Source organism: Artemia franciscana, chromosome 10, assembly GCF_032884065.1.
Source record: "Artemia franciscana chromosome 10, ASM3288406v1, whole genome shotgun sequence".
Classification (NCBI taxonomy): Eukaryota; Metazoa; Arthropoda; class Branchiopoda; order Anostraca; family Artemiidae; genus Artemia; species Artemia franciscana.
The window spans coordinates 34,353,640-34,365,939 of NC_088872.1; the positions used below are offsets into that span (position 1 = coordinate 34,353,640).

The 12,300-nt window shown below is 35.7% G+C and overlaps 1 protein-coding gene across 2 annotated transcripts in view; it reads left to right on the forward strand.

Annotated features, from left to right (window-relative positions):
* Positions 1 to 218: 218 nt before the first annotated feature.
* Positions 219 to 12,300, forward strand: part of LOC136032111 (spondin-1-like) — a gene marked incomplete at its 5' end in the record, with an annotated part of 69,066 nt that continues 56,984 nt past the window's right edge. For both annotated transcript variants that reach the window (XM_065712273.1, XM_065712274.1), the window contains 2 exon segments: positions 219 to 363; positions 9,066 to 9,272. In XM_065712273.1, the coding sequence (XP_065568345.1) occupies positions 219 to 363; positions 9,066 to 9,272 (352 nt within the window).

A 12,300-nucleotide genomic window follows, 5' to 3' on the forward strand; every position in this document is an offset into this window, starting at 1 on the left:
TACTTTAGCTATTCTGTTAGATACGCAATACAAAGGAGCACAGGAATTCTACCGATTTCTCATCCAATTACGAAATATTTCCAGTTGGAAAGCACATTCGATTTTATCCTAAGTCTTGATAACACTGGGAATTTCATTAAACCGTAGTATGAAGTGTTATTGGACATACTTTTCTAAGTTTCTTAGCTGAGGGAAAATCTAATTACATTTTTTCATAGAGCTATGGTAATTGAAAGCCGCGATGTTTGGTATGCTGATGACGGTGGATTGACGAAGGAATTGTGTGAAGAAAAGCAAGAAAGCCATGACGAACAACCAGAAATTGTTGAGCCTTGTTGTGCTTGCGATGAAGCGAAGTACGAGGTAAGCGGTATTTGGTCTTGAGAAGTTAAAAAGAAATCAGATTTTGATACCTCTTAAGGTTTTGACAGCTTTGGGAGCTTCAGCTTGATAACTTAAACTGTTGTGGGGATATTCCTAATCCACCCCTCTGATAACCTGCATGAGCATAGTGTGATTAACTAATACCCTAACACTATCCTCTCCATTTTCTGAAAGTTTAACTAATACTCCCCTTTCATTAGTAATAGTAGTAGGCACGACAGCAGAAGTAATAGTAGGAGCAATAGGAGCAGTAGTAATGATAGCAGCAGCAGCATTAGTAATCAGTATTCACATTTAGTGGCAATAATAGTATCCACATTGTGTATTTTTGATCTAGTTCAGCATCCTCTCCTCATGTCCTGGTGATTTCAACTTGTTACTTAAAGCCGTTTCGGAGATGCTAACGATAGGTCTTGCTGAAAACTTGCATACAAAAAACGTATTTCGATTTAGCCTAACAACCCCTCAACAGTCCCTGAATATCTTAACTCTTTCAATGAGCAATATGTGTATATGTGTTTATTTATTTGTGTATTTTTTCTCCAAAACAGCTCTTTTTCTTTTTTTTGGCAAATTGGCATCCTAGGACTTTCTGGCCTAAAAAACGATCTACACAGGTCACGAGTTTGAGAAAAAGGTTTAAGAGCCTGAATTTTGGAAGAAACAAAAATCCCATGAGCGCCATCGTATTTTTGAGCACATTTCCAGAGCATAGGCTACACACGTCATTTGTTTCAGTAATAATGGTAAATTCAGTAAGGAGCGACCCGGCTTAATAGTAACCAAAACTCTAAAAAATGGAATTTTGATACCAATACCTACATCAAAAGAATCGCATTTTAATGCTGATTTTAAATATATAAGTTTCATCAAGTTTAGTCTTACCCATCAAAAGTTACGAGCCTGAGAAAATTTGCGTTATTTTAGAAAATAGGGGGAAACGCCCCCTAGAAGTCATAGAATCCTAACGAAAATCACGCCATCAGATTCAGCGTATTAGAGAACCCTACTGTAGAAGTTTCAAGCTCCTATCTACAAAAATGTGGAATTTTGTATTTTTTGCCAGAAGGCAGATCACGGATGCGTGTTTATTTGTTTTTTTGTTTGTTTTTTTTTCCCAGGGGTGATCGTATCGACCCAGTTGTCCTAGAATGTTGCAAGAGGGCTCATCTAACGGAAATGAAAAGTTCTAGTGCCCTTTTTAAGTGACCAAAAAAATTGGAGGGCACCTAGGCCCCCTCCCACGCTAATTATTTTACCAAAGTCAACGGATCAAAATTCTGAGATAGCCATTTTATTCAGCGTAGTCGAAAAACCTTATAACTATGTCTTCGGGACGACTTACTCCCCCCACAGTCCCCATGGGAGGGGCAACAAGTTACAAACTTTGACCAATGCTTACATATAGTAATGGTTATTGGGAAGTGTACAGGCGTTTTCAGGAGTGTTTTTTTTGGTTGGGGGAGGGGTTGAGAAGAGGGGGATATACTGGGGGAACTTTCCATCGATAATTTGTAATTTGTCATGGGGAAGAAAATCTCCATGAAGGGAGCGCAGGATTTGCTAGCATTATTTAAAAACACAATGAAACAATAAATATGAAAAAGTTCTTTCAGCTGGAAGTAAGGAACAGCATTAAAACTTAAAACAAACAGAAATATTACCCATTTGAGGGGCTCACCTCCTCCTAATACCTCGCTCTTTACGTTAAGTATTTTTAGTAATTTCAACTATTTATTCTACGGCTTTTTTGATTCTGGGGTCATTCTTAATGAATTGGGACAAAAAATTAAAAATTAAAAGTTCTAGTTGCCTTTTTAATTGACCAAAAAATCGGAGGGCAACTAGGCTTCCTCCCCCGCTCTTTTTTTCTCAAAATCATTCGATCAAATTATGAGAAAGCCATTTAGCCAAAAAAAATGCAAATTTCGTTTTAATTATTTCTCTGCGGAGAGCCAAAATCAATACATGCATTGATTCAAAAACGTTCAGAAATTAAATAAAAAAAACAAGTTTTTTTAACTGAAAGTAAGGAGCGACATTAAAACTTAAAACGAACAGAAATTACTTCGTATATGAAAGAGGCTGCTTCCTCATCAACGCCCCGCTCTTTACGCTAAAGTTTTTTACTGTTTTAAAAAGAAGAATTGAGACACAGAGTCAAACTTTAGCGTAAAGAGCGGGGCGTCATGAGGAAGCAGCCTCTTTCATATACGAAGTAATTTCTGTTCGTTTTAAGTTTTAATGTCGCTCCTTACTTTCAGTTAAAAAAACTTGTTTTTTTTTATTTAATCGTTCCTAGCACCAGCGTGCAGGCAAAATTACATAAGACATTAGATTGACAAGAAAAATCATATGATTGACGTCATATTTATGAGCCCAATTCAAGAGAATAAATCATATAGTTTCCACCCCCACCCACAGGAGCAAACATATAGTTTGTATCTATGACGGTTGCAAAAGAAGATAGATAAATAAAAAATACCCAGTGTAATTAGTTTATTTACAAAAGAAGTTGTAAGGAAGTTAATAATAAAATCTTCCGAAAAAAAAACTGAAACCATAAAAAGACAGCGGACTATTCCATGATCTAAAGATATTTCCAAATAAACATTTGAAATCAAGCCCCAAGAAATGCTGAGCACAAGTCAAAGATCCCTCGCACAAAAATTTCTAACACAGGTAACAGTCAATCGTCCCTGGAAAAAAAAATCAATAAAAATAAACCATTACGACATTAAAAAAAAATTCTTATGGTTCTTTTGAAAGTACCGAACGAGTACCATTCTTGAGCTGACTCAGGTAGAGTATTCCAAATAATATGACAAGTGGTTTCTATTTCCTAACCACAACTATAAGGTCATTTATATAAATCAAAAACAGAAACGGCCCAAGAACAAAGCGTTAAGGAGCGCTAAGCTTAACTTCAGACGAAAAGGAGGAAAGGGAATCTATGGGGACAGTTCTACCTGACAAATAAGAATCAAACTTAGCACGAACCTGTCCTCTTACAGCATTGTGTGATAGCTTATAAAACAGAATCCCATGAAGTAAAGAATCAAAAGCTGTGCAGACATCTAGGAATATAGCAGCAGGAATCAAACCAGAGTCAAGGACAGGGTGGAGAAAATTGAAAGAGTTACACACGCATGCTCCGTAGAATGTTTAACTCAGAACCCAGACTGAAAATCATGAAAATATATTTTGGATTCTAACCTAATATTTACATATCAACGTCGATAAAAACTAATCTTAATACTTAGCCTCCTCCTCTTGCAAGAATTCCCTGACAGCAGTCATAAGTTTATCCCCACATCTTCACCTTTTGTGCCTGTAAGTTTGTGAGTGTAATATTTTATATTAGAAAGACAGCGTTTTTCTGTAGTAAGAGGAAAGCTATTACCCCATGGCGGCCACGTGTTGGATCAGTTCAAATGAAGGGAGATTTGAGATCAATTTCTACCCTTCCCCCTCCAAATCCTCTTTTATATTTATCTAAAGGTTTCCAGGCGTCGGATGAATTGAACCCAGCCACACATTGTACTCCCGGCCGAAGGCAAAAAATCAGGGGAGAGATAACTTAGCATTGGTCAGCATGCGAAAAGGTTAAAAGAAAACCTTTCCCAATGGGTTCGAAAATTTGGGTATAATAATCCACCTTTTAATACTTCAGGTGACCCCTCCCTAAACAATGATCCACCGCCCCTCCTTTAAAATAACTGATGCGAAATTATACACCACTGTACAAAATACTATCAAACATCATTTGAATCAACTTAGTTATATAAAGGTATAAAATAAATGTCTCTATTAACATTTTTTTTTTGCGCGGACTCTGACTCTTAAGGAACGAACGTGTCATCACGCGGCATTACAGCCCCTGAAGATAGGAGGCTCTATATAAAGTTTTTTGACTATTCCAAATCGATTGGTTACCTCAGATTGTTGCTTATTCAAAGTATATAAAATTTATGAAGTTTAGTGTTACCAATGAAAAACAACCAGCCTGAGAAGAATTACCTAATTTTGAAAATAGGGTTAACACCCCAAAAACTATCAATTAATCTTAATGAAAATGACACTATCAGACTCAGTATATCACAGAACCTTACTGTAGAGGTTTTAAGCTCAAATGAAAAACAATGTCGAATTTTACCTTTTTTGCCAGAACAAAGATTATGGATGCGTGTTTGTTTGTTTGTTTTTTGTTTTTGTTTTTCCCAAGGGTAATCAAATTGAGCCTATGATCCTAAAAGATCAAGAGAGGGCTCATTTGATGGAAAATCAAAAATTCTATTGCCCTTTCCAAGCGACCAAAAGTATTCGAGGGCAGCTAGCCCTTCTCCCATGATCCTCGAGCCATTTTGTTCAAAATAGTCGACAGATTTAATAATTATATCTTTGAGGATGCCTTGACCACCCACAGTCCCCGGGGAAGGTGTGCAAGTTATGAACTTCGCCCATAGTTTACATATAGGGTAGTATTGGTTATTGGGAAGTACAGGCTAACGCCATTTTTTGGGAGAGGGCGATTTTTCCGGCTGGAAGGGTACATAGGAAGATCTTTCCATGGAGGAATTTGTCATGGGGGAAGGTAATTTCCCTGGAGGTGGAGCAAAATTTCCTGGCATTATTGAAATAATAAGATGAAATTAAATTAAAAAAAGCAAAACAAGTTTCTTTCAACTGTAAATAAGGAGGAACATTAAAACTGAAAGCGAACAGAAATTACTACGTATATGAAGGGGCCTGCTTCCTCCTCAATACCCCGCTCTTTACGCTAAAGTCTTTTTAAAACTTTTAAAAAAGCTTGCTATTCTAATTAAACGGCCTTTGTATTTCAGGAGTCATTCTTAAGTAATTGAAACAAAAAGTCAAACTTTACCGTGAAGAGCAAGGTATTGATGAGGGCACAACTTCCACATATACGTAGTAATTTTTGTCGTTTTTTGTTTGAATTTGGCTCCTTACTTTCAGTTGTAAAAACTTGTTTTAATTACCATAAAAAGCTGACTTTTTTAATACAAATATTGTTAAAATAAAACTTGTTTTTTAGAGTTAAGGTTGCTACTGGCCCAAGTCACTCCCTATTTCCAGTTCGTTATCACAAACTCGCTGATCATGGACTCTTACTGTATTGGGTAATAAAGCACATACTTTGCTGAGTCATAAGTTCATTAATCACGAATTCATGACTCATACTACAGTTCATTATTAGGAATTACAGTATAAGTTTACACGGAAATAAATTTGCAATAGTTTGGAAGATGAAAGTGTTTCCCCAGAATTTAGGACAGTTTTTCTTAGGCCCAAAGATCCAGATATTGATTAAGTTTATATTACTTGTTGCCAAAAATATCCTGACGGACCTGATGAGCTTTTGCAAGAGAGGGAATTTCTCGCTTTTAGTATGCCCTGCAGGAGCACACACTTCCAGATTTTTCTTAATGTTAAAGTCAGGATTGATGAAACTATGATTTTGTTTATTTTATAAATATTCTCCTGTTATCTTATAGCAAAAACTTCTAACGAACATGTTCATCCTGTCAGCAAACCATAAAGATATTTGACCGCACCCATTTTCATTTTAAGTTGATTAGCTAGTTGTTTTCTTTTGTTCAAAAACATAACTTCATTTCCAAAAGACATGTTTCCTTTCTTCGGAACAACACTTTTTCTATAAACGAGTTTCCTTAAACTGGCACTTGATTTGCATTCTAAATACGCAAAAGAGTGGAAGGAAAGAGGATTTTAATCAGTTGTTGTTATAGTAAAGGACCGACTAAGTAAATTGCTTGATGTAATCTGAATAAAGACTTTACCCGGGACTTTTCTTGTACAAATGACACTCTGCTGACTAAATTATGGTAGCCACTGAGCCATTTGCAGATATAATATTTCATTCCCTAAATAATTTGTACTACCATGATGTATCTAGAAGGCTCTAGGTGTAATGGTCTTAGTAAGGCTAAAAAAGAAAAATGTGTGCCAATAGTTTAGGAACTCTGTTGGAACGAAATATAAAAATGATTTCCAGTAGAAAGCAGATAAAATGGAACAATAGTTAGAAATAGGATATACTATAAATGGCAAAAAAATAAAAACATGGAAATATACAAATAAAATCTTTGTTGTCTTGACCTTTCTCAATACGAAAATCATGGCTAAGCCCACTTACCCAAAAAGGAATGTGTTGGCATTATACTTCCTGGAATCCAGTGTAGAAGAAACTTTAGGTTTTGTAGCTTATGAGGTGACAGTTAGAAAAGCCAGGTGAACAAGCTGAATGATGAATCAGACAGTTCGTGGTAATCAAACAGTTCGTGGTAACGAACTGTAGTAAGGAGCGACCCAGCTCAATAGTAGCCGAAACTCTAAAAAATGGAATTTTGATACCAATAGTTATATGAAAAGAATTGCATTTTTATGCTGATTTTAAATATATAATTTTCGTCAAGTTTAGTCTTACCTATCAAAAGTTACGAGCCTGAGAAAATTTGCCTTATTTTAGAAAATAGGGGGAAACAACCCCTAAAAGTCATAGAATCTTAACATCACACCATCAGATTCAGCGTATAAGAGAACCCTACTGTAGAAGTTTCAAGCTCCTATCTACAAAAATGTGGAATTTGTATTTTTTTTTTGCCAGAAGACAGATTATGGATGCGTGTTTATTTGTTTTTTTTTCCCATGGGTGATCGTATCGACCCAATTGTCCTAGAATTTCGTGAGAGGGCTCATTCTATCGGAAATTAAAAGTTCTAGTATCTCTTTAAGGGACCAAAGCAATTGGAGGGCACCTAGGCCTCCCTCACGCTAATTTTTTCCCAAAGTCACAGGACCAAAAAGTTTGAGATAGCCATTTTGTTCAGCATGGTCGAAAAACCTAATAATTATTTCTTTCGGGACGACTTAATCCTCCACAGTTCTCGGGGGAGGGGCTGCAAGTTGAAAACGTTGACCATTGTTTACACATAATAATGGTTATTAGGAAGTATAGAGACGTTATCAAGGGGACTTTTTCGAGTTGAGGAGGGGGGTTGGGGAAGGGGGTTAAGTGGGAGGATGTTTTCGTGGAAAAATTTATCACGAGAGAAGGGGTTTCTATCAAGGGACCCTAGGATTTTCTAGCATTTATTTAAAAAAAAACAATGAGAAAATTAATGAAATAAAGTTTATTCAGGTGGAATTAAGGAGCAGCATTAAAACCTAAAACGAACAGAAATTATTACGTATATAAGGGGGTTCGTCTCCTCAACAATATCTCACGATTTACGCTGAAGTATTTTTAGTAATTTCAACTATTTATTCTACGACCTTTGTTATTCAGGGTTCATTCTTAAAAAATTGAGACAAAATTCAAGCTTTAGTGTAAAAACCGAGGAACTGACGAGGGGGCGAAACACCTCATATACGTAACAAGAAATATGCAAATATAGAAGTTCGTTACGTAAGTTAATTCGTAAGTTACGTATATTTATTACTAACAAAAACGTTCGTAAAAAAAAGTGAAAAGCTCTAGTTGCCTTTTTAAGTAACCAAAAATGCCACACCCCCTTTTTTTATCATAATCGTCCGATCAAAACTATGAGAAAGCCATTTAGCAAAAAAAATATTAATATTCAAATTTCGTTTTAATTATTCATGTGCGGTGAGCCAAAACCAAAACATGTATTAATTCAAATGTTCAGAAATTAAATAAAAAAAACAAGTTTTTTTAACTGCAAGTAAGGAGCAACATTAAAACTTAAAACGAACAGAAATTATTCCATATATGAAAGAGTCTGTGCCCTCCTCAACGCCTCGCTCTTTACGCTAAAGTTTTTTTTATTGTTTGAAATAGTAGAGTTGTGAGAAAGAGTCAAACTTTAGCATATTGCGGGGCATTGAGGAGGGGACAACCCCTTTCATATACGGAACAATTTCTGTTCGTTTTCAGTTTTAATGTCGCTCCTTACTTGCCATTATTAACCATTATTATAATAATGGTTACGAGGTGACGCTTTATATCTGCGAGGTTAGGCAGATATGATGTTTATGCTTCTGCGGTTGATTTTGGGGGAACGAAGAGTATTAGCGCTATTCACCCATTTCTTAATTTTTGAAATAAAAAGCGTATCTCTTGTAAAGAGGCCCAACATGGTGATGTTTCATCACCTGGTCAGTTTAAAATAGGTCGATGTATTTCTCAAGTATTAAATACCTCCAATTTAATTTTTTCGGGTGTCTAATGTTTCGTATCTAGCATAGGCTGATGACCTTGTTGTTATTGGCAGAAGTAAAGATACCTTTTCAAATTTGTGAATTAGATTTTTGAAGAGATTCTTCAGATTGTTCTTTGTTTTGATGACAATAAGTACAAGTACTCTACATTCAGCTCTTTGGCTCTTTCACTTTCACTTCTGGCATCTAAATTATTTTACGTCCCCTTCATTCCATTGTTTGAGTGGTTGGACATCAATATTACGGACAATTTTGATCTTTCTGTCTTCGGCTGATTTCTTATTCCAAAATTAAGGCTGGAAGTATAAAAAAAAGGATTGGCTACTCGAAAATTGTCGCAAACAAAGGTAAATATAATTGTAAGACCTTGTGCAAATTATTTTTGACTTTTTGTGATCATTCGTTTATATACTATTCTGGATTCTGTTAAAAAAATAAATAATGACAGTAATTTTCAGGTAACGTTTGAAGGTCATTGGTCCCGTCAGACCCATCCCAAGGACTACCCAAATAACGAATGGCTTACACACTTCAGTGACATTATTGGAGCGTCACATTCAACAGATTTCAGGGTTTGGGAATATGGAGGAATTGCATCAGACGGTCTTCGTCAAGTTGCCGAATGGGGCTCTACACGCCAACTAGAGGGAGAGCTGAAATCTCAAGTAAGTAGAGAAGATAAAGTCACTTTTTATTGAATCGATCGGGAAATTAAAAACCACTTTGTTTATTTTTGCAAAATTTAATTTTAAGTTACATTTTTCTCCTTGCCTAGAATCAGAAGCGTCGACCATGATATTCTAAGAAGATGCAAAACTAAAAATTACTCGATAAGTATTAATTTTCATTTGCAAAGAAAAGAATAAACTCGACGAAATGTCTGCACATAGAAAATGACTGAGTTCAAAACTTAAGCTAATTTGAACGTTATAGCTGTGCCATATTGGCTAAAACAAGGTCACAGAACGTTTTCTTTCTGTATCTGAATAGACAATTTTGCAATTCTCACAGGCTGTAGATTAGGTCTGAACATCAAGGGTTGAGGCGCTACTAGGAGCAGAAAAAAATATCGTTTAGAAAAGTGGCTGTCATTCATTAGTTTGAATTAAATAAAAAAAACTAATTTTTTTAGCTGAAAGTAAGGAGCGACATTAAAACTTAAAACGAACAGAAATTACTCCGTATATGAAATGATTTGTCCCCTCCGCAATCCCTCACTCTTTACGCTAAAACTTTTAATTGTTTTAAAAAGTAGAATTGTGGCAAAGAGTCAAACTTTAGCGTAAAGAGCGAGGGATTGCGGAGGGGACAAATCATTTCATATACGGAGTAATTTCTGTTCGTTTTAAGTTTTAATGTCGCTCCTTACTTTCAGCTAAAAAAATTAGTTTTTTTTATTTAATTTCTGAACGTTTTTGAATTAATGCATGTTTGGTTTTGGCTCTCCGCACATAAATTAATTAAAATGAAATTTGTATATTAATTCTTTTTTTGGCTAAATGGCTTTCTCTTAGATTTGATCAGACTATTTTGAGAAATAAGGGGTGGAGAAGGAGGCCTAGTTGCCCTCCAATTTTTCGGTTACTTAAAAAGGTAACTAGAACTTTTAATTTTTAACGAACGTTTTTATTAGTAAGAAATATAGGTAACTTGAGAATTAACTTACGTAACAAACTTTCATAACCTTATTTTTTTATTATGTATACGAGTGGGTTTGTACCCTCGTTAATACCTCGCTCTTTACACTAAATCGTAAGTTTTGTCCCAATTCCTTAAGAATGACCCCTGAATCAGAAAGGCCGTAGAATAAATAGTTGAAATTACTAAAAATACTTTAGCATAAAGAGCAAGGTATTTATCTCCTCCTAAATACCTCGCTCTTTATGCTAAAGTAGTTTTAGAATCCCTCATATGCGTAATAATCTTTGTTCGTTTTAAGTTTCAATGCTACTTCTTCCTTTCATTTGAAAAAAAAAACGTTTTCATGTTTATTTTTCATTGTTTTCTTATAGTAATGCTAGAGAATCCTGCGCCTTTGTCATTTAATTTTTCTTCCCCCATGACAGATTCCTCCAAGGAAAGATCCTCCAAAATAGCCCCCTCTCCTCAGCCCCACCCCTAAACAAAATAAAATCCCCCTGAAAACGTCTGTACACTTCTCAATAACCATTACTATATGTAAACACTGGTCAAAGTTTGTAACTTGTAGCCCCTCCCCCAGCGATTTTGGGGGAGTAAGTCATCCCCAAAGACATAGTTATTATGGTTTTCGACTATGCTGAACAAAATGGCTATCTCAAAATTTTGATCCGTTGACTTTGGGAAACAAATGAGCGTGGGAGGGGGCCTAGATGCCCTCCAATTTTTTTGGTCACTTAAAAAGGGCACTAGAACTTTTCATTTCCGTTAAAATGAGCCCTCTTGCGAGATTCTAGGACCATTTGGTCGATACGATGACCCCTGGAAAAAAAAAAAAACAAAAAAAAAAAAAAAACAAATAAACACGCACCCGTGATTTGTCTTCTGGCAAAAAATGCAAAATTCCACATTTTTGTAGATAGGAGCTCGAAACTTCTACAATAGGGTTCTCTGATACGCTGAATCTGATGGTGTCATTTACGTTAAGATCCTACGACTTTTAGGGGGTGTTTCCCCCTATTTTCCTAAATAAGTCAAATTTTCTCAGGCTCGTAACTTTTGATGGGTAAAACTAAACTTGATGAAACTTATATATTTAAAATCAGCATTAAAATGCGATTCTTTTGATGTAGCTTTTGATATCAAAATTCAATTTTTTAGAGTTTTGGTTACTATTGAGCCGGGTCGCTCCTTACTACAGTTCGTTACCACGAACTGTTTGATTCTATAGATCAGACGTGTTATTGCTAGTAGAGATTGACAAACCGTAGGGGAGAGTTGGGTTAGTTGAGACGGACGCAGGCTGACACAAAGAGCATTTCCAACCTTTGCGCACGTACAGTTTTAAGCAGGCAATTGAAAACAAGTCACAGTACAATGACGTAGCTTTATGGGTAGTTTCAGAGTTACGCAAGAAGTATTTACTTTTTGATGAAAAAAGTGTGGTTTTAAAAGAAAAGTAATTGTTTATGTCACGTTTAAGTGAAAAAAGCGGTGCTTGTTTTCAATGGAACCCATCAACTACCTCTACACCTTATTCAGTGATTTTCAGTGAGTAAATTAATTTAGACTTGATTAACTAGAGTATTATAGTTCTGAAGTTAACATTACGTTAAACAACTTGTTGTCAATTAGGGCAAGTCGATATGGTAGGTGGGGGGCAGATTGATAAAGTATATCAAGGTGCTCCAGCATAATTTCAACGGCGATTTAATGTTTTCAGTTTCTAATCATGGTGCGATTATACAAGAGGAAGGTGGATGGGGGCACCCCACCGACATTTTTTGTATAAAGAATATGAGTTTTGTTAAAGCAAAGACCATGACACTAAGGGGGACGGCTGCAGCTTACGAAATTGACCAAATGACATTGATTCAATTTGTTAAAAAAAAGAAATCAGATTGCAAGAGTCGTGCTAAGCCGAGGCAAATATTTAATGATGAACTGAAAGAATGAATAGCTTAGACAGTAAGCCATATAATTATTAAGGATATATTATAGGCTGACTACTAATAACATGAAAATACTAGCCTCTAATTTAACCATGACTAACTA